Source organism: Ylistrum balloti, unplaced genomic scaffold (genome assembly GCF_031769215.1).
Source record: "Ylistrum balloti isolate Yb309-2 unplaced genomic scaffold, AGI_CSIRO_Ybal_v1 Utg369652, whole genome shotgun sequence".
In the NCBI taxonomy this organism is placed as follows: Eukaryota; Metazoa; Mollusca; class Bivalvia; order Pectinida; family Pectinidae; genus Ylistrum; species Ylistrum balloti.
In genome coordinates, this window is record NW_026781907.1 from 1,916,607 (window position 1) to 1,941,895 (window position 25,289).

General features: G+C 35.3%; 1 protein-coding gene across 1 annotated transcript in view; it reads right to left on the reverse strand.

The window, feature by feature from the left end:
• The window catches only part of LOC132557158 (cholinesterase 1-like), a 145,562-nt gene extending 123,580 nt beyond the window's left edge, over nucleotides 1-21,982 (reverse strand). The window contains exon 1 of the mRNA XM_060221654.1: nucleotides 21,785-21,982. Coding sequence (XP_060077637.1) covers nucleotides 21,785-21,982 — 198 coding nt within the window. The remainder of the gene's footprint in view (nucleotides 1-21,784) is intronic.
• Between the last annotated feature and the right edge of the window lie 3,307 nt (nucleotides 21,983-25,289).

Here is a 25,289-nt window from a genome sequence, read left to right on the forward strand (position 1 = left end):
GCCAGACATTTTAGGACGAAAACAATGCCATTTAATGGAGCGATGTGATATATTCTTCACCACTTACACAGATAGCGCATCAACAGTCGCCAACGCGCAGGAATTAGGTGTGATCAGATCAGTTAATCACGGGAGATACAATTTAGGTTTTCGGTAACAGAAACGGAACGAAACCTATCAAAACCAAAGGTGAAAACGGCAAATCGATGAAGTTAAATTCTTGAAGATAAAATACATTGTGAAAATGGGATGGCCAAATATAGATCTGTTTGGAATCTAAACATGAGAAAGAAAACCGAGTGACATCCGATGTATTGTATTGATCCCGTCTATAAAACAGTATAAATGAACTGACATAGATGTATGTATGCAATTTCTTTTTGCATGAGTACCAGCTATTTCATATTTTACCTGACACAACTAGCGCACCGATCAGTTATGAACTGATAATCAAACTTAGCTGCTCTAATGACAGAACACGTGAGGAGTTGCTATGATACGTTCTCTTAAGATAAAAGTGATCGATCAAAGCAAACTAAACGGCATGCTCTTTCCTTAAGGAAATCGTTTTCAGTCAGGGATACGTCACAAAAACATAAATATGTATAATATAATGGCACCGAATTAGATACCGGATACATGTACCTGTATGACCCTCGGGATGTACAGATGTCTCAATGGTATCTCAGATTTTCTTACTCAAAAGTACACGTTTAACCCTGTACCCCTTAACACAACTACAATGCATACTAGTAAAGTGTAAAACGTACTTTACTTAAAACTGCATTTGGTACAAGTACATTTTTGTACCGAAGTCTAACTATTCTGAACCGCTGACGATAAATGCGCTTGAGGGATTGAAATTCGTTAAAGATAACTTGGCGCATTGATTCAAAGTCAATAACGATCTACGGTAACAAAACTCAATTATTCAAAGACGTCTTGATAACTAGGCCAAATGATTCAAAGACGTTATGGACAACTAGATCAAATGATTCAAAACTGTTAATGATAACTAGGTCAAATGATTCAAAACCTTTAACGATAACTAGGTCAAATTATTCAAGATCTTTATCGATAACTAGGTCAAATGATTCAAAGTCTTTAACAATAGCTTGACCAATCATCCTTAAGCGATAACTAAACTCAATGGTTTCAACGCTGCCAATTATATTATAGCTACTGACTTCAATTGACTTTATAACTCGTTCAGTTTCCGTTGACTAACTATTCATTGTATTTGAAATTTGGAAATAAATTTGAATATCAATTAGAATATTAAGCTGGAAGAAATGCCAAAGAAAAACCTTTGCTGAATATGAACTTTAAGAACCACCAAATTGCCAGTTAATATTCGAGTTAGTAACCTTCATATCTTCCGTTATCACATCAGCACCCATATTCTATCTGAACGAAACAACAATAACTAAACAATACTCAATTATCAACTTTAAAAACACATTTTCCGTTGAAATGTCGACTTCAGAACAATCGTAAAAGACAAACAGACAGGACGCGGGTCCCTCAAATAAGCAATTAAGCGATGTCTCCAAGAGTACTCCGAAATCCGTGCTCGGTGTATTTATTAGACGAGGTTCGAGCGGCACGTGTGTACCGAAGGTGAGAGATGGTCAACCCCGGCTGATGTACTACCAGAACAGATTTACTTGTTCGGAGAAGGTGTGGACTCGGAGTCCGCCGTTGATTAAGACATGTTTCACTCAACTTCTATTACAGAAAATAATTATAGGTTGTCCATTCCTACAAGTCTGCCGCCGATTACAATTTGAGAACAAAGAACAAAATATTGTTTCGGGGCCAACCCGGGTCTCTCCTTGTCCCCATTTTACAGCAATCACCTTATCAGGAGCATGTCAAACCTTGTCGCAATGCAGATATGTGCAATTACAGTGTGGAGTTGGCAATGACGTTGTTTATTTGAAGATTTATACAATCAGATTTCAGACGCCATTGTTACGTGCTTTAAATACAAATAATTATCTTTGCGTCGAAATGAGGAGTTTATTCAGGAACATGACAGTAATCAACTTTTAAAGTAAGGCTTCTTTACCGTTATTTTTTTCAACTGAAGTAACGACCCTTCAAAAACAGTAACGATCACACAGTGTAATGATCTTTCACACAAAGAAATGATCTTTCAAATAATGTAATGTTACTCAAAGTGTTAATCTTTCACACAGAGTAAGTAACGTTACACAAAATAATGATCTTTCCCAAAAAGTAATGTTACACAAAGTGATGATCGTCTCACAGAGAAATGATCTTTCACGTAAAGTTATGATCTGTCATACACAGTAATGATCTATCTCACAAAGATATTCCGTACAAAAAAAATGACACCACTTCCGAATTAACTTTAAAAACTATTTAAAAATTGTACACACAATAAGAGCAGTCATGGCCATAACAGTGTAAATATGATACATACATATGTACACATGTACACTACTGTACTTACAGTGTAAATCTGATACATGTTCACTACTGTACATACAGTGTAAATCTGATACATACACATGTACACTACTGTACATACAGTGTAAATATGATACATACACTTGTACACTACTGTACATACAGTGTAAATCTGATACATACACTTGTACACTACTGTACATACAGTGTAAATCTGATACATACACTTGTACACTACTGTACATACAGTGTAAATCTGATACATACACTTGTACACTACTGTACATACAGTGTAAATCTGATACATACACTTGTACACTACTGTACTTACAGTGTAAATCTGATACATACATATGTACACTACTGTACTTACAGTGTAAATCTGATACATGTTCATTACTGTACTTACAGTGTAAATCTGATACATGTTCACTACTGTACATACAGTATAAATCTGATACATACACATGTACACTACTGTACATACAGTGTAAATCTGATACATACACATGTACACTACTGTACATACAGTGTAAATCTGATACATACACATGTACACTACTGTACATACAGTGTAAATCTGATACATACACTTGTACACTACTGTATATACAGTGTAAATCTGATACATACACTTGTACACTACTGTACATACAGTGTAAATCTGATACATACACTTGTACACTACTGTACATACAGTGTAAATCTGATACATACACTTGTACACTACTGTACATACAGTGTAAATCTGATACATACACTTGTACACTACTGTACATACAGTGTAAAACTGATACATACACTTGTACACTACTGTACATACAGTGTAAATCTGATACATACACATGTTCACTACTGTACAGTGTAAATCTGATACATACATATGTACACTACTGTACATACAGTGTAAATCTGATACATACACATGTACACTACTGTACATACAGTGTAAATCTGATACATACACATGTACACTACTGTACATACAGTGTAAATCTGATACATAAACATGTACACTACTGTACAGTGTAAATCTGATACATACATATGTACACATGTACACTACTGTACATACAGTGTAAATCTGATACATACACTTGTACACTACTGTACATACAGTATAAAAGTGATACATGTATAACATATATATAGATAAAACACTGTTACCAGATGGTGTTTACAGTTGATATGAAGCCAACCTGGTTGAAAGATAGAGTGTAAATCTGATACATAAACATGTACACTACTGTACAGTGTAAATCTGATACATACATATGTACACATGTCACAAAGTGAATTTTATCACAGAATCGATTTTTAAGCAAATTTGATAGAAAACATTTCTACGTTAAACTCAAAGTACAGCGAGATGCCCTACATAGCCCCAACGTAATAGGCTCACGACATTTGAAGATTCTTGAAAAACGTATTTAAGAAATAAGAAATTGTCTCATTATTTTTCTGTTTTATTATTTGCATCGGTGTTCTGAAAATAAACCTTTGTTAAACTGGAAAATCATTACATTAATTAATGTGGATTTAAACGTTATGGACTATATGGCGGAAGAATATGTTGAGTAAACAGTCATCAACCGTCGTGTTTAGATTTTATTCTTTCGGTTTTCAACTACCGCCGTGTTTCCGAAATAAATGTTCATATATAATGACATCAGTGATAATTGATGGTAATTGAGCTACCATATTGGCAAATCTTCTCGCTGACAGCGCGAATGTTTTTATTAACGCTTAATGAGGTGAGGTGTAATCTTTACTACACAAAGATGTAATGTTAATTATACAGAAATGTAATGTTTACTATACAGAGATGTAATGTTTACTATACAGAGATGTAATGTTTACTTTACAGAGCTGTAATGTTTACTACACAGAGATGTAATGTTTACGATACAGAGATGTAATGTTTACTATATAGAGATGTAATGTTTACTATACAGAGATGTAATGTTTACTATACAGAGATGTAATGTTTACTATACACAGATGTAATGTTTACTATATAATGTTTACTATATAGAGATGTAATGTTTACTATACAGAGAAGTAATGTTTACTACACAGAGATGTAATGTTTACTATACAGAGATGTAATGTTTACTATACAGAGCTGTAATGTTTACTTTATAGAGATGTAGTGTTTACTATACAGAGATGTTATGTTTACTATACAGAGATGTAATGTTTGCTATACAGAGAAGTAATGTTTGCTATACAGAAATGTAATGTTTACTATATAGAGATGTAATGTTTACTATAAAGAGATGTAATGTTTACTATACAGAGAAGTAATGTTTCCTATATAGAGATGTAATGTTTACTATATAGAGATGAAATGTTTACTATACAGAGAAGTAATGTTTACTATACAGAAATGTAATGTTTACTATATAGAGATGTAATGTTTACTATATAGAGATGTAATGTTTACTATATAGAGATGTAATGTTTACTATATAGAGATGTAATGTTTACTATATAGATATGAAATGTTTACGATACAGAGATGTAATGTTTACTATATAAATATGAAATGTTTACTATACAGAGATGTAATGTTTACTATATAGATATGAAATGTTTACTATATAGAGATGTAATGTTTACTATATAGAGATGTAATGTTTACTATATAGAGATGTAATGTGTACTATACAGAGCAGTAATGTTTACTATATAGATATGAAATGTTTACTATATAGAGATGTAATGTTTACTATATAGATATGTAATGTTTACTATATAGAGATGTAATGTTTAATATACAGAGATGTAATGTTTACCATACAGAGATGTAATGTTTACTACACAGATATGTAATGTTAATCATACAGAGATGTAATGTTTACTATACAGAGATGTAATGTTTACTATACAGAGATGAAATGTTTACTAAACAAAAATGTAATGTTTACTATATACGATATGTACTTTCTACAGCAAAGTTTTTCTATAGGAGAGGAAACTGACAAAATTGATATTAGAGAAAAAGAAGAAACCGTGAGTTACAATATCGTCTTATGTATTATCTGTTTCCATTGATTGACTACAAGTCCTTCCAACTTTGTATTGGATTAAGTCTTCTTTTATCATTGAATGTTAAAACATCTTAACGTCCTATCGTCTACAGACGCCGCCCTCTTCGTCACAATGTTGGTGATGTTCTTAACACGTTCTTTCTCGCTTGAAATATCTTAACACATTGCGGAGCATCAAATGATTTATTAACCATTTCGTCTTTGCAAGTTTTTTCTCCTTGTGTGCGGGAATCACAAACCCGTCACACGCAACATAAACGGAACTTAGATCAACATTAAAAGGAGCAAGCAATACTTCGTTTTATGATCTGTTCTAATCCAACATGATCAGTAAGCACAAACCAAAAAAAAATGCAAGCCCTCGATTCCAGCCGATTCGATATCTTGGAATGTTTTAGCATGAAAGACCATGTCACTTTTATCAAACTGGTCAATCACCCAAACATTATCAAACAACAATCACCATGCCATCCTTTATGGATTATGAAAATATATGGAGTCCCGATGGGAGAGTGATATCGATAACTAGACCACGCGCTGCGTGTCGGACATGACAAGTCCAGTTCTTACAACACACAAGCACGTCCGGGAGACCGAATATGTAAGTGAAACGGCGACGTTAAATGGGAGGGAGTGGACGGCTAAGTTCAATAAAACCGCCCTATACTTACACGCCATTATCGTCTGTTGAATGGTTATCATGCTTCATCTTGTCATAAGGTTCTTTTCAAGATAACCTTGAGTTCCAGGCCATTGTTACACACGCAGGAGGCTGTCACACGTGCATTACCCGTACATCTGCTAGACGGCTACGTTTTACATTTGCACGTGTACTTAATGCAAACAAATAAAGTACAGATCTGCCTCTGTAACTTTGTATATTATCTATAGTACTGTGAGATGGTCGTTTATATCCAGACACAATTCACTTGTTGTGGTTACGATATCTCTCATAGCGTCAAAGACTACTGGGAAATTACTTGTGTGTGACTACAGTACATTTCAGTTAAATCTAGATTGTTTGGTACAGTGCTAAATCCCTTTGAGTATTCTGGATTGTACATATCTCCGAAATATCGATAAAGAGCTAAATTAAATGCTGGCTTTGTAAAAACTAAAAGAGTTTCGGTACTGTACAAATATTACATGTTTATTGACAATAAACTTTTTTGTAATATAGTTTGGTCATATCGTTTTCATTATAATTAAACGAGGATAGACCAGCAACTACATATGTTTATCAAAATTGCCGGCACAAAATTATACATATGAATATCAAGTATTATACGTACACTGAATATCACAGAAAACAATACTTCCATGTACTTTTCGACTAAGAAAAAACTATTTAGTCTGTTTCTTTAAAGGATATATGCCTACGCATTTGATAACTGATATTTTTATGTATTACAAATCTATGTACCCTAGGTATCATATTTTATTCTGAAGTCAGAATTAGAAATAAAATGACGTCATATATTCATAAATTACATTCTGACGTCACAATGGAGACTAGATGTAAAGACAAGAACGTCACGTGACAAGTTTGTTTTCTGCTATATCTGTCAATTTGAAATAATTAATCGTGTAATGAAAAAGGATCAACATTTCGTTTCGTTTTCAATGTAATTTTTTAAACTCGTCACTTTTTTTCTTATCTTAACTCATCAGAGGCTCGTAAGAATGAAAACATCTTCGACTCGTTTCTTATAAAAACGAAAACCATGTATGGTCTTTAATTTATAGGTACCCCGTTATCAGTGAAACATCCATAACAAAAACATTGATATGACCATTACAGAATCTAGAGGGGTTTGTTCGTTATAAATCCATCGGAAACTAAACTCAATACATTGGAAGCCATTTGAAATAGTGCTTGAAACTTTGGTTGACGAGGATAAAAAAGGCTTCGACAGTTTCGTAAATTAGTACGGATTATGTTACAGATGGACTATTTATAGATAAAGCCCTGTTGTAAAAACATCGGTTTGAACGTCAATCCATGCAAGGGTGTTTTATATTTTTTTTTTTTTTTTTTGGGGGGGGGGGGAGGGGGGAGGAGAGGGGAGAGGAGGGGAGAGGATGGGAGGGGAGAGGAGGGGAGAGGAGGGGAGGGGGATCAGCAAAATTGAAATCATGGATGGCCAGAACCCTTAGTGTACTACATCTATACCTTCTGTACAGCAGTGACATGAATGTTTAATGTCGGCGATTATCTCGACATATTTAACATCAACTACAACTTAAAGTAAAATAAAACAAAACGTACTTCAAATCAACTGTCGTTGAATGACGTCACGTTGTCAAGGTCAGCCTTATCAATCAACTCTGTAAACGAATTATCCCATTACAAACCATGTATAATCAAACTAAATTACCCTTTAAAGTACAAAGTGCATGGCTTTATAAACATTCTTTGTAGACGACTTTTCAATTAAAAAAAAAAGTTTCACCTTATGTAACAAACTTCTAATACACCGAACCAGGACTTGTTTTTATCAATAATAGTTATCAAATGTTATTCCAGGTAAAATAAATCCGAAACTAGTTCCGAATAAGTTTTAAACCGTCCAGTGCTTTCACTGTTTGAAACTCATCAGTTAAAATGACTCCATATTCGATCTTTTCGCAGCGTGTGATCCACTGTTTCTACTACAGTCACAAAATATCACATAGTAAAACGAAAACAGTGTGTTTCTTTATAGCAAAGTTGGCCTCGGGAAAAATCTCTCATTTCCATAAGTGATAGTAAGGAGAATAAATGTTGTTTTCTGTGATGTTGGTATTATGAAATAACAACAAGTGAAGTCTACACCACATTACAACTGGAGACGGTCCCATCACCTTTTTCTTCGCTAAAACTGATACCTCCTACGTTATATCGATATATATAACATTATACAGTCCAGAGGATGTTCTTTCCCATACCTGTAAGCAGTCGAAACACCATTTTACAGTCAACACATAATCCGTACATACAACCTTACATATAATCAGTACATACAACCTTACATACAATCAGTACATACAACCTTACAGACAATCAGTACATACAACCTTACATAAAACCTTACATACAATCAGTACATACAACCTTACATACAATCAGTACATACAACCTTACATATAATCAGTACATACAACCTTACATACAACCTTACATACAGTCAGTACATACAATCAGTACATACAACCTTACATACAATCAGTACACACAACCTTACATACAACCTTACATACAATCAGTACATACAACCTTACATACAATCAGTACATACAACCTTACAGACAATCAGTACATACAACCTTACATACAATCAGTACATACAACCTTACATACAATCAGTACATACAACCTTACATACAATCAGTACATACAACCTTACATACAATCAGTACATACAACCTTACATACAACCTTACATACAGTCAGTACATACAATCAGTACATACAACCTTACATACAATCAGTACACACAACCTTACATACAACCTTATATACCATCAGTAAATACAACCTTAAATACATCCTTACATACAAAATTACATACAATCAGTACATACAACCTTACATACAATCAGTACATACAACTTTACATACAACCTTACATACAATCCGTATATACAATCTTACATATAATCAGTACATACAATCTTACATACAACCTTACATAAAATCAGTACATACAACCTTACATACAATCAGTACATACAACCTTACATACAACCTTATATACCATCAGTAAATACAACCTTACATACATCCTTACATACAACCTTACATACAATCAGTACATACAACCTTACATACAATCAGTACATACAACCTTACATACAATCAGTACATACAACCTTACATACAACCTTATATACCATCAGTAAATACAACCTTAAATACATCCTTACATACAAAATTACATACAATCAGTACATACAACCTTACATACAATCAGTACATACAGCCTTACATACAACCTTACATACAACCTTACATACAATCAGTACATACAACCTTACATACAATCAGTACATACAACCTTACATACAATCAGTACATACAACCTTACATACAATCAGTACATACAACCTTACATATAATCAGTACATACAACCTTACATACAACCATACATACAATCAGTACATACAGCCTTACATACAATCAGTACATACAACCTTACATACAATCAGTACATACAACCTTACATACAATCAGTACATGCAACCTTACATACAATCAGTACACACAACCTTACATACAACCTTACATACAATCAGTACATACAACCTTACATACAATCAGTACACACAACCTTACATACAATCAGTACATACAACCTTACATACAATCAGTACATACAACCTTACATACAATCAGTACACACAACCTTACATACAATCAGTACACACAACCTTACATACAACCTTACATACAATCAGTACATACAACCTTACATACAACCTTACATACAATCAGTACATACAACCTTACATACAACCTTACATACAATCAGTACATACAACCTTACATACAAGCAGTACATACAACCTTACATACAGTCAGTACATACAACCTTACATACAATCAGTACATACAACCTTACATACAATCAGTACATACAACCTTACATACAACCTTACATACAAGCAGTACATACAACCTTACATACAATCAGTACATACAACCTTACATACAACCTTACATACAAGCAGTACATACAACCTTACATACAATCAGTACATACAACCTTACATACAATCAGTACATACAACCTTACATACAACCTTACATACAATCAGTACATACAATCAGTACATACAACCTTACATACAAGCAGTACATACAACCTTACATACAATCAGTACATACAACCTTACATACAATCAGTACACACAACCTTACATACAACCTTACATACAATCAGTACATACAACCTTACATACAATCAGTACACACAACCTTACATACAACCTTACATACAATCAGTACATACAACCTTACATACAACCTTACATACAATCAGTACATACAACCTTACATACAATCAGTACACACAACCTTACATACAATCAGTACATACAACCTTACATATAATCAGTACATACAACCTTACATACAACCTTACATACAATCAGTACATACAACCTTACATACAAGCAGTACATACAACCTTACATACAATCAGTACATACAACCTTACATACAACCTTACATACAATCAGTACATACAACCTTACATACAACCTTACATACAATCAGTACATACAACCTTATATACAACCTTACATACAATCAGTACATACAACCTTACATACAAGCAGTACATACAACCTTACATACAATCAGTACATACAACCTTACATACAACCTTACATACAATCAGTACATACAATCAGTACATACAACTTTACATACAATCTTTCACTGAACAAGTCTATAAAATCTTAACTTTATGAAACGTATGATAACTTTACACACAACGTGTGTGCTATGCTTTTTGTTAACACTAAATCTGATATATCATCGCCTCCACTTCATCATTGACAATGTAATTATCTTCCTCCCTAATTATGTATCCCTCTAACTGTATAAAGCTTTATTATTGTCTATGAAGTTTGGTTCCTTTGGTAAAAATGAGCCTTTGTGCTGACCCAACCGTTCTACTGAATCAATATGTAAATAAAGATGTACCGTCACAGAACTCTCACGATATTTTAAATGTCTGATCTAGAAAATTAGCATTGCATCTTCCCAGAATTAAACATTAAATATGAAGAAGTAGCACTTCGTTTGACAGCTGTAAAGTATGATTGAGAACGACAAAGCAATATGAAGCAAAAACTGTTTCTTTTAAAACTTCACATGGGCTATGCCTACGTTAGCTGCATGCAGGATACGTGAAATTTAGAGTCTAATTGTATTCAATTTAAATCGATATATTTAATCCCAAATGGTTCATAAAAGAGCGATAAACTGTGATTTATGTGTATGAGTACTTTAGTATCATCAGGTCTTTCTTTGGTCCTACAGTACTGTCAAGCAACTCTACAGAGTACAGAGTTGTGCATCAACTTCATGACCGCCATTAAAATCACAGTCTAGGAGATTCTTATATAGCACTTGAATCTGATCGCTGCGGCGTCACTTACGTTACTTTAGACACCTAGGAGTGTGTTAGCCGCCCCTCTATCCTAACCGTTACTGTTGTCTAACAGTCCGTGTTGTACTACCCAGCCATAATTTGACCACCAAAGAAATAGGAGACCACGTAAGGCAATATATTTGACGTCCTCCGAAATACGCCATTTTTAAAGACAATCAGTAGATGACATAAAAGAAGAAAAACAGTTCCATATTTTTTATCAACGAAGGTCAAAAGCCACTCATATGCACGCTGTGCAGATATCGATTCAAGTTTAGTTATTACAAGAAGGTACATTTAAAACTTATCCTAAAATCCAATTTCTGTGAGCTTCAATCCATGGCTTTCTGGTCTGACACGTCGATGTCTCCGTCATTGCTTTCTGTCTCTCAGTGTAAACAGCACACTATTCCATTCCACCAAAGTCAATCCAGTTTACTGGCGGTAACAAACATCACTGTGCACTCACACAACCCAGCTTACTGACAGTAACAAACATCACAGTGCACTCAAACAACCCAGCTTACTGACAGTAACAAACACCACAGAGCAGTTACACAACCCAGCTTACTAGCAGTAACAAACATCACAGTGCACTCACACAGTCCAGCTTACTGACAGTAACAAACATCACAGTGCACTCCCACAGTCCAGCTTACTGACAGTAACAAACATCACAGTGCACTCACACAACCCAGCTTACTGACAGTAACAAACACCACAGAGCAGTTACACAACCCAGCTTACTGACAGTAACAAACACCACAGAGAAGTTACACAACCCAGTTTACTGACAGTAACAAACACAAAATTATACTCTCGCAGTCCAGCTCTCTGACAGTAACAAATACCATAGTGCACTCACATAATCTAGCTCACTCACAGTAACAAAAAAACAGAGTACATTTACATAGGCCAATGCACTGCAATACACCACGTCATATTGGTATACCTCAGCCACAATAAAGTTTACAAATACCTTCAGGCCAGGCCGTCAATACAGCAAACAGGTCGTAAATTATATGTGTTAGTAAAGACAACGGGGGAAAAATGATATCCAAAGTCAAATTTGATTTCTATTGATTTCTAAGTCTACATCAGTCCATATATTATGGTCCAGTAGAGAATATTTCAACACACACAAACACATTTGTACTATGTTTAAATCAACATTATTACAGGGCAGGGGGATTTCGTACGGCCTGCCATAGTGATCCCTTTCGTATCGTTAAAGGTTCGGATATCCTCTGAGATCGTCCATACCAGCAGTAATGTAATTGTTGCTGAGTTAACATTCAAAATGTGTCAAACCTAATCAACATTAAGGATATATTCTGGTAACCACGTGACCATTTCAACAAAAAAATCATTTTTCAATTACTAAAACAGTAGGCACACTCAAAAAGGACTTACCTTAAAAAATATGTCATTTTTACACATACGTATCACTCATTAAATATCATGGTTTACTGATGTCTAAACTTTATCTATCTGTAGGGATTTTACTGATGTCTAAGCTTTATCTGTCTGTAAGGATTTTACTGATGTCTAAGATGTATCTGTCTGTATGGATTTTACTGATGTCTAAGATTTATCTCTCTGTATGGATTTTACTGATGTCTAAGCTTTATCTGTCTGTAAGGATTTTACTGATGTCTAAGCTTTATCTGTCTGTATGGATTTTACTGATGTCTAAGCTTTATCTGTCTGTAAGGATTTTACTGATGTCTAAACTTTATCTGTCTGTATGGATTTTACTGATGTCTAAGCTTTATCTGTCTGTAGGGATTTTACTGATGTCTAAGCTTTATCTGTCTGTAGGGATTTTACTGATGTCTAAGCTTTATCTGTCTGTAGGGATTTTACTGATGTCTCAGATGTATCTGTCTGTAAGGATTTTACTGATGTCTAAACTTCATCTATCTGTAGGGATTTCACTGATGTCTAATCAATACATTTTCACTGATATTTTACATTTATCTACCATTTATCATTGATCACTTTTATTGATTTTGTAAATTTATCTACCAATACACTTTTCTTGATATTTTAGATTTATCTACCAATACACTTTTCTTGATATTTTAGATTTATCTACCAATACGCTTTTCTTGATATTTTAGATTTATCTACCAATACACTTTTATTGATATTTTTTGATTTATCTACCAATACACTTTCACTGATATTTTTGATTTATCTACCAATACACTTTTCTTGATATTTTAGATTTATCTACCAATACACTTTCACTGATATTTTAGATTTATCTACCAATACACTTTCACTGATATTTTAGATTTATCTACCAATACACTTTTATTGATATTTTTAGATTTATCTACCAATACACTTTCACTGATATTTTAGATTTATCTACCAATACACTTTTCTTGATATTTTAGATTTATCTACCAATACACTTTTCTTGATATTTTAGATTTATCTACCAATACACTTTTCGCTGATTTATCAAATTTGCTTACCTTTAAAATGACTTGGTTAAGACCTACATACACAGTCTTTTGTGTCTTTCCACAAATGTTGTGAAATCTCATTTCTCGGAACTATTAACTATCGCATGGAAATTGGTGTCCAAGATCGATACAACTAAAACCATGTTAGCCATTTTCCCATAACGAATGGCGGCGGAGTCCTCAGAAACGTGTCGTTGATGAGAAGGTCACGATGATAGTTTGGAACTATTACACTCCCAAATATAACACCATATCTCCATCATCCACAAAACCTAATAAGAAATTTACTCAAGATTGTAGATGGTCAATATATCCCACAGTTCGGGAATATTCTTAAAATGGTCTTCGAGCTGGTAATTCCAATACGAAAGAAGTTCATATAGCCCAACCAGTAGAAGATTTATGTCAATATTCTGGTCAAGGAGGCCATTTGGATACATCGGAGAGTTCCAGTACTAAACAGGGACGAGGGGGTCCACATACTCTCGCACATTTATAGCCAAGTGTTAAACAAAGCGGAGCCGTTTCGACTACAGTACATTGATGCCTAATCGTTAGTGACTTATATATCTACATGTCTCATCGTTAGTGACTTATTTATCTACATATCTCATCGTTAGTGACTTATTTATCTACATGTCTCATAGTTAATCACTTATTTATCTACATGTCTCAGCATTAGTCGCTTATTTATCTACATGGCTCATCGTTAGTGACTTATTCATCTACATGTCTCATTGTTAGTCACTTATTCATCTACTTGTCTCATCGTTAGTGACTTATTCATCTACATGTCTCATCGTTAGTCACTTATTTAGGAATGTTGGTTCTTAACCCGCATATAAATTGATAGTCCGTATAGACCCTAGAAATGACCAAGCAACTGACTTACTTACTTCAGGTCTACTACCTTGTAGAATTGGAGACGTGGCGACCATGTATATATTATGCATAAATCGATACGTCATAGTTAATGTTAAGAAAGGACTTGAAACTGAGGTAGTCATTTATCCGGAAGCTTTGGATAAAGTTCGTATAGGCCAATAGATTTATATCTACTAGTTCATTTGAGTTAAAATAGCCATGAAGTGTAACGGCCAAGATGCCATTTTATGTCTATGACATAAAAACGTGTGGCTGACTTGGTGTCTATTTAAATCAACTGCAAAGATCAGTTTAATTTTAAAATCACAGTGTTACTGCAATATCTTTATCGTATCTGACAGAATTTAACGTCCGTGAGATTAAAGTTGACAATAATACAGTTATGAAACAGATTTGGACGTAAGATAACCATACACACGCTGTATCAGTGTGCTCTAATACATACTAGTAAGACATAGATAATATCAATATATCCATCAAACACGAGACTTCTTAATAGTAATAAAACACAGGACTCATAACTGATCAGACGGAGTAATTGTCCTCGACCACAAGCTTTATTCATACCACTATTGCAGTCTCTGAAGCTATCATAGGGTTCATTATGGCGCAATGATAGTCATACATTTGTCCTAAGGGATTCCGGAATTTAGCATCATACTTAAGTCAACATTTTAGTATGCCCGCGCCGTTAAATGTATGTGCATTACACGGTCGCTGGTTGACCATGTACTAAGTCAACCATCTTCACCGTCTGAAGACGAAAGAGATTTCGTTTTACTAACCGTTGTATTTGACGTTTGAATCTAACCGTTTTATCACGTGCATTAGCCACGCTCTAAGATTACAGGGTGCTTAATGCTAGTTCTGATACCAATAATAAATATGTTTCTCCGCTACCGTGTATTATACCAGCATACAGCAATACATGTGCATCATTTTACACATGTCCAGTTCACATTTATATTTTAACGAAATGATTAACTTTCCACCTATTTTAACCTGCATCGCATCTAATCAGGAAAATTGAATTGCATCGCGCCAAACGGACACGTAAATATTGATGGTTTGAACACAAACAGAACAAACAAAACAAAACCATTTAGCTGATAAAGGCTTATCGAAATGATACAGAGATCGGGAAAAGATGTTAACATATTATTCTGGGGAACTCAGACAGTGGGTTTACTAGATCGTGGTCAACCTAACTCTCTTTCACCGCACAATGCTTGCGTTTCAGTGGTTTCATTCAATCCACGAGAGAGCTCTCTAAACTTGAAGGATACATTAACCAGAGGAAACGATACGATACATTTTTTTCTCCTATAATCTTCTGCTGCCTAGATATCTATTGAGACTGGGAATCTGTGACGAGTAGGCTTTGTCTGACAGTACTCCGACCATGGGTTTGTATACATACATGCACATGATAAAAAGTTCCCAAATACCCGATTAAAAGTGTAAATCGGTACAAACCTTTGTTGGTCAATTTTGACGTCATTCTACGTACCCAGGGGTTCCCAGGTACAGTGTTACGTGGGAATACGGTGCTTTCTTAATAGTAATGATAGGTTGTGCGAGCAGACTAAGTATAGCAAATTGTTGGAACATAAATGGAATGTGCAAGAATGGAGAGAAGTTTACGAGGTGGGACTTCCGTAATGCTTGAAGATATGTCAGTATTATATTTCACTTCGACCTTCGCTTGATGAAAAGGTCTAACAGAGGATTAATGCATCTCCACTATCGGCAAAAGTAGAATGTATCACATGTCTAAGTGCTTACCTTGGTAACATAAAATCCGCTTAACGTTTTAAAAGCAAAAATATTAGACGGTATGGAAGCACGCGTCTAATTACGCGTTGTTTTAGTCTACGGATCACTTACAAACACTCACTTAGATCTAAAAGATTTTCTTACCGAAACACTCCGATATTTAACTTTTAGAACATAGATGGATTTCATAAATCGGGATTAGAAGGAATTTTGGTAGGAATCTTAGCACTATAACGGGTGATGTTATCTTGGTACCGTAATGATTTATTGTACACGAAACACTTATGTATGGCACTTGGTGGTTTAATCATACACCACGTGACACACACAATTTAGTGACGTCATACGTAAGACAACAGGCATCACATCGTGGTAATGCTGGGTAGGATTAAAGATAATGCGCATTTAAGTCAAAAGGTCGATATTAAGACTAACGACGGTAAGAAAACCAGGTTTTTGATACCTGATGGAAAGATATATATAGATCGTTTTCATTTCATGTGAGATTGAGGGAAGTTTTCCGTTCAAGTAAATAGTGTTTTAATCTCCCATTAGATAAGAACATGGCCGTGTCTTGTATTACACTGTACATGTAAATATTTGGCAATTTTATGATTCACGTGAATTATTGTGTTTGTTATATCACCTATCATGGCCTAAGAAAACCTACGATATTACTGCGTCACGAAATATGTGACGTCACAATGGCAGTGTCAGGATGCGAAAATGACGACTGGAGGGTGACAGTTTCAACGCTTATATAGCTATATAAAAACGATATATATCAATGTCCTTTATAAAGCCCTGAACGGGTGGTCGGTTGGGGCAGTGGTACAAATAAGGACCCTCGCGCGCTTACTTCCAACAAAATTGTTTAGTTGAAAACAAAATAACTTGTGTCGCAAATGTTGTAAAATAAATTTTAAACGAAATTTTAAATTAAATTGAAAATTTGAGAAGATCTGTACACGAGATGCGTCAATCATTAGCATAAGATAAAGTCATTGTTACAGATCAAAAAAGGACGGCATTGTAGGGAGATCTGATGTGTGTGAACCATCCTCGTTACATGATAACCGAAACTCTGGTGTTCAAATAAAGTTATCGATAACTGGCGTATAACCATTTGAATTAGAACAATCAGACTTTAATGTTTAACTGTGCTAGTATTTCCTGATGTTTTTCCCATTGTTCGTTACAACGTTTAAATCATACATCTATTGAAACATCAAAGGTAAAAAGAACTGTGGTATCCTCTCTGTGTAACCCACGCCGTAAGTATCAACACGCGAACGCTTGCCGTCTAAGTACTTGTCCTGTAGTCCATGGTTCGGGTTTTTGGTAACCCAGGCGGTAGATATCAACACACGAACGCTTGCCGCCTTAGTACATGTCCTGTAGTCTATGATTCGGGGTTTTTTTTCATACAAAAGGCGTTAAATATCCAAACACGAATGCTAGCTGCCTTAGTACACATTCTAATCAATAACCCCCACACACCCAGCCTGGCCATCTTTTACAGGTTATCAAATCACAACTTATATGTGATAATAATTCTTATGTTTTATACACAAAGTTTATTAAATGAAAATAAACATTTCGTAGTGTTTTTTTTTTATTACAGTTATGGTCATAGTAACATCAGACTTGAACATCAAAGACTACTCTGTATGGAAAGTTACTTAATCATGTAGGCGAACGTGTCCGAACCACCTTAATTACACTGACTGCAAGTCCATATCAGTTCTCCTATATTAGATCAGTTTGTTTTTCGTGAACATGTACAATTAAGTGGAAACACACATTACACAGTCAATATGATGTTATGTTTATGTAATTACCTAGGCAATATACTGATATGTGCGTTTTATGTTCAAACTATAATTGACAGAATATACTGATATGATGTACATTTGTGTTTAATGTAGAGACTGGAAATGGAGATATACACTTTAAAGTACAGATTATCATAGGCAGTATATACTGAGTTTTTTGTTTAATGTACAATCTATAATTGGCAGTATATACTGAGTTTTATGTTTATTGTTCAATTTATAATTGGCAGTATATACTGAGTTTTATGTTTATTGTTCAATTTATAATTGGCAGTTTATACTGAGATTTGTGTTTAATGTACAATTTATAATTGGCAGTATATAATGATATGTTGAATGAACATTACATTAGCAATATTCAGCAATATATATAGTGATACGTGGTTTGCCGGAATTCCAATGAAGTTCGGTGAAATGAAATGGTAATACGGGAAGATGCTTAGAACTGATATTAATCTATTTCCCTAAAAATTTTACTCTCGTATTCAATTAGTAGCAGAATATGAATTTACAAAGTGATTATTACATCGACGGTCTGAACAAAGAGAAACTGACAATAAATGTCAACTTTCAACATTGGCGGCACAAAATTTAAATGAATGCTTAAAACTTGATTACAGTATTGTGAGCAAAAATTATACAAAGTGAATGAAGATATATCTTATGCAACATGGATTTATATAAATTTTTATTTCAATATGCAAGATTTTGTTGTAGGCTGCTACAGTTGTTTACAGAACAAATCAGAAATACAGCAATGTTTTATGTACAGTACAAATTCCCATTACCGATATATTTCTGTATATTTCATATATGTAATTATACCTGTAATATATCGTTATGTATGTAGATGTATGATGTAGAAGCCTCGCGTACGTGTAATCGTTTCATTTCAATTGTATGAAAATGACAGTAAACCACAATTTTATTTATACCACGTGACAACATTAAGACAATTTTTTGTACAACGTGCTCACAAGAGTTATGGTACGATATAGGATCTGTGCTTCAATCTGTTCTACTCTTATGGGCAACTTTTTAAGTTTGATAATCAATTTACTTTCGCGCAGTATTTTTGCTTGTTTGACCAATTTTACATCCATGATCAGCATTTTGGGTTATTTGATAAATTTGACTTTCGTGATATGCGTTTTAGGTTTTTTTCTCAGTTTGTTTTTAACGGGCAGCATTTGGGTAGTTTGATGTGAACAGAATTTTGTGCTGTTTCACCAATTTTACTTTCGTGATCAATATTTTTGGTTGTTTCACCAATTTTACTTTCACGATCAATATTTTGGTTGTTTCACCAATTTTACTTTCATGATCAATATTTTAGTTGTTTCACCAATTTTACTTTCACGATCAATATTTTTGGTTGTTTCACCAATTTTACTTTCACGATCAATATTTTTAGTTGTTTCACCAATTTTACTTTCGTGATCAGCATTTTGGTTGTTTCACCAATTTTACTTTCATGATCAATATTTTAGTTGTTTCACCAATTTTACTTTCACGATCAATATTTTTAGTTGTTTCACCAATTTTACTTTCGTGATCAGCATTTTGGTTGTTTCACCAATTTTACTTTCATGATCAATATTTTAGTTGTTTCACCAATTTTACTTTCACGATCAATATTTTTGGTTGTTTCACCAATTTTACTTTCATGATCAATATTTTTGGTTGTTTCACCAATTTTACTTTCGTGATCAATATTTTAGTTGTTTCACCAATTTTTTTCACGGTTGTTTCACCAATTTTACTTTCGTGATCAGCATTTTGGTTGTTTCACCAATTTTACTTTCATGATCAATATTTTTGGTTGTTTCACCAATTTTACTTTCACGATCAATATTTTTAGTTGTTTCACCAATTTTTCTTTCGTAATCAGCATTTTGGTTGTTTCACCAATTTTACTTTCATGATCAATATTTTAGTTGTTTCACCAATATTACTTTCGTGATCAGCATTTTAGTTGTTTCACCAATTTTACTTTCACGATCAATATTTTAGTTGTTTCACCAATTTTACTTTCGTGATCAGCATTTTGGTTGTTTCACCAATTTTACTTTCGTGATCAATATTTTTAGTTGTTTCACCAATTTTACTTTCGTGATCAGCATTTTGGTTGTTTCACTAATTTTACTTTCGTGATCAATATTTTGGTTGTTTCACCAATTTTACTTTCGTGATCAGCATTTTGGTTGTTTCACCAATTTTACTTTCGTGATCAGCATTTTTGGTTGCTTGATCAAGATTACTTTCACGATCAATATTTTGGTTGTTTCACCAATTTTACTTTCGTGATAAGCGCTTTAGCTTTTCTTTATCAGTTTAACTTAAACGGACAGCATTTGGGTGGTTTGATGTGGACAGAATTTTGTGTTGTTTGATCAGTTTTACTTTCGTGATCAGTATTTTTTGTTGTGAGATCAATTCCTCTTTCGAGATCAGCACATTGGGTTTTTAGATCAATATTTCTTCCGTGAGCAGAAGTTTTGGTTGTTAGATCAATTTTGCTTCCGGGAGTTGTATGGTAGTGAGCGTATCATTGTTACAAATACAATTCAAGGATACAGTTCCACACACGAGCCTTAAACCGGTCAGTGAAATATTCAACGGTAATATCTGACACGTGGATTTCTAGAAAACACGGGAGGCAACGTTTACAAGAGCGGGGCAAGGTAAACACATTGTCCCGGTCTAACGCTGCTCCGAAGTGTCATTCTGTGTCCTCCACGGTACCCTCCGCAACAGACACGCTACGTTAGCATAAATCTTTATTTATAAGGCCATAAACGAATGTGCTATTCTTCTCTAAAACATATACAGCCGACCGGGCTGTACAATTTATTGGAATCGAACGAAAGATAAGGCATTGTCTTGTCGTCCGTTCACATCTAGGGAGATATATATTTTACACTGAAATAATGAGCGTCTGAAAGTCAATTCAAAGAATGCTATCACCTACGACAATAACCGCTCCTACTGTGTATACTTGAACCTTGTCATACGAAAGGCTCTGTGTGGCTTTGCATTCGTTAATCTAGAATTTGATATTTGTATTTACATCTAAATAGAAAGTAAAAGTATTGTACCAAATAACATGGTTCAACTGAATCAAATCCTGCAAAAAGGATTTGAGAAATATTATGGAAACATAATCAAAGGTATTACTTACCATAAACCGTAACTCGCCGATAGGAGGTCTGGCGTAGGGAATCCCCAGGTATTTCTCCACCTTTTTCCCATCATATACTGTTTGTGTAAATCCACGCACTCGTCCGTATTTTGTCCTACGAATAGGATTCTGATTACCACATGTGCAAAAACTGAACAAAAATGTGAATGAAACAGGGAAAAAGAGCAAGATATTCATCTTAGTCACATAAATGTTTCATTCTAAACATCTAATGTTTTTCATCTTAATCATTTGAATGTTTTAACTAAGTAGCGATATTTGTAGTAAGAAGTATTCAACATTAACACTGCTGGTAACACCAGCTGATGAGAGTAACGTTCTGTGCCGACACATTGTCCATCTGGGAACCAGCACGAATATTAACGTTCCATATCGTCGCGATTGCTTTCACTTAAGTGTTCCTTCCGATTAAGTTTTAAAGGTAGCATGGCAGCGTACACCTGAGTGTTGTGGCCACTCCTTAACGTGTGCAGGGCGGTCTAAACTGACACCCGCTACAAACCTCTACGGTTACAAATCGCTAGTACGTGTATGTTTCTCAATACATTGTAAAGCATGAATGGTATATAAGGCCTAGCCCGATAAAGTTTACCTAAGGTCTCTTATAGAACTACAGGTAGATTCTACCAGAGCAAGCCGCGTGCTCGCGATACCAACACATGCTAACAGTGGCAGAGGAAACACACCGCAATGCTATCGATGGGGAGATCCATCGGACCAGTCTAATTGATTCCAGTGGTATATAGAAGGCTTTCGTCCGCCGTTCGCATGGAAATATCTTAATTTTCACACTCTGTTATTCCTTTTCGACATGATCTGTCTCTCCGTCTCTGTCTCTAGTATATTTGTATCAATAACGAATTTACAATCATTATGGCAATACATAGCATTATCTCTCTCTATTTTATACTCTTTCATATCGTAATGTGTCTATCGGTGTTGTATATATTACGAATTGCACTTGGCAAAACATACTGACAAATTCCTTTGACATTTTATATGTCAATGAGATACGTTAAAACTAAACTGATGTAAGCTATCAAGTGAAGAGAGGAAGCCACACTGGTCATTCATATTTATTAACGTTATTAGCTGGGGATGCTGATAAAATTCTTCGGCAAAGGGAAGCAATACGCCATGGACAACGATAACACATATAATAAATGTATGCAAAAGTGTACAAGGCGCCCTGGTGAACCTTTCTGACATAAGACTTCAGCAGAGAAAAAGGCGCCTTTGTGGACCTTTCTGACATATGACATCAGCTAAGAACAAGGCGCCCTGGTGATCCCTAATGACATAAGACATCGGCGGAGAACATTAGATATGAGCGGAAGAGAACAAGGCACCCTGTTGGGCCGTACTGATACATGACCAAATGCGCCCTTGAGAGAAATAAGGCTTCGTAAGGGGGCATACTTATCAAAGTTATCGTCGGAGGAGAATAGGGCATCGTGAGGGGCATACTTATCAAAGTTATCATCGGAGGAGAATATGGCATCGTGAGGGGGCATTATTATCAAAGTTATCATCGGAGGAGAATAGGGCATCGTGAGGGGGCATACTTATCAAAGTTATCGTCGGAGGAGAACAGGGCATCGTGAGGGGGCATACTTATCAAAGTTATCATAGGGGGAGAATAGGGCATTGTGAGGGGGCGTACTTATCAAAGTTATCGTCGGAGGAGATTAGGGCATCGTGAGGACACATACTTATCAAAGTTTTGATAGGAGGAGAATAGGGCATCTTGAGGGGGCATACTTATCAAAGTTATCGTCGGAGGAGAATAGGGCATCGTGAGGGGGCATTCTAATCAAAGTTATCGTCGGAGGAGAATACGGCATCGTGAGGGGGCATACTTATCAAAGTTATCATCGCAGGAGAATATGGCATCGTGAGGGGGCATACTTATCAAAGTTGTCGTCGGAGGAGAATAGGGCATTGTGAGGGGGCATACTTATCAAAGTTATCATCGGAGGAGAATAGGGCATCGTGAGGGGGCATACTTATCAAAGTTATCATCGGAGGAGAATAGGGCATCGTGAGGGGGCATACTTATCAAAGTTTTCATCGGAGGAGAATAGGACATCATGAGGGGCATTATTATCAAAGTTATCATAGGGGGAGAATAGGGCATTGTGAGGGGGCGTACTTATCAAAGTTATCGTCGGAGGAGAATAGGGCATCGTGAGGGGGCATTCTAATCAAAGTTATCATCGGAGGAGAATAGGTCATCGTGAGGGGGCATTATTATCAAAGTTATCATAGGGGGAGAATAGGGCATTGTGAGGGGGCGTACTTATCAAAGTTATCGTCGGAGGAGAATAGGGCATCGTGAGGGGGCATACTATCAAAGTTATCATCGGAGGAGAATAGGTCATCTTGAGGGGGCGTACTTATCAAAGTTATCGTCGGAGGAGAATAGGGCATCTTGAGGGGGCATACTTATCAAAGTTATTATCGGAGGAGAATAGGGCATCCTGACGGATCTTGTAAGCAACCATTTTAAATATCTTTGCGTTTGTATTTCATTTAAGACCTATCTAAGGCGTGCATTTGTCCGATACTTGAGTCCGTAAGGGGACGATATTCATCAACTTTACTGATAACAGAAGAAAATTGAACCTAAAATTGATTAAGTGAAAACCTTGTTTATATGTATAGCACGGCAACCACAATTAATCCACACGACAGGCGATCACAAAAACCGGGGCACCACTCGTAATCTATCTAAAAGCCCATGGGAGCTCGTGACAAATTGTGTGCCCCAGACGGGGTCAAAAGTCAGGTCGGTGGCGACAAAAATAACGACGACAAATCGGTAAAGTTGTTGATGTTATCGGTGCCTGACAATCAGCGTCGGCTGAGATTAACCGAACATTAACCTCGACATCAAAAGATATCGGCATAGTCAGGTGTATATAACACCGGAACTCTATATATAGTAAGTTAGGTGCATACTGGTGTGACATACTTGTATGCTACTACTTATCAACAAAACTACGACAAACGCATTTTTGAGATGAATTATGTTATTTTTAATATGTTGGAATGAGACTCTCAAGTACGTTTGTTTGTTTAAGGAATACCTCTACGTGTTTTGAACTTTGCTGCGGCATATGGCGACTAGAGTGTCTCAATTTTACTGGCAACACAACAATATATACAGCCATACCCTGTGAAATGTTACAGAATATTATTTGCGACATATTTCAGTTAAAAACGGTCACAGAGTATCAAAAACACAATATTTTCGCCAAGGGAAAATCTGAAAAAATCAAACCAGAATGACAAACAGGATGATCGTTTCACCACACCCCCTCCCTCCCTCCTCTCTAACAACGCACTATAATCGATCTATCTGGGTTCTGCAGTCGTCAGACGTTTTAACAATGCCCCTGTGTCGTTTCACTGGGCTACCTGTGATCTCGAAAAAAAAAACAACATATAAACGTAATTATTCCACAGAGTGGTCGTGTATTAC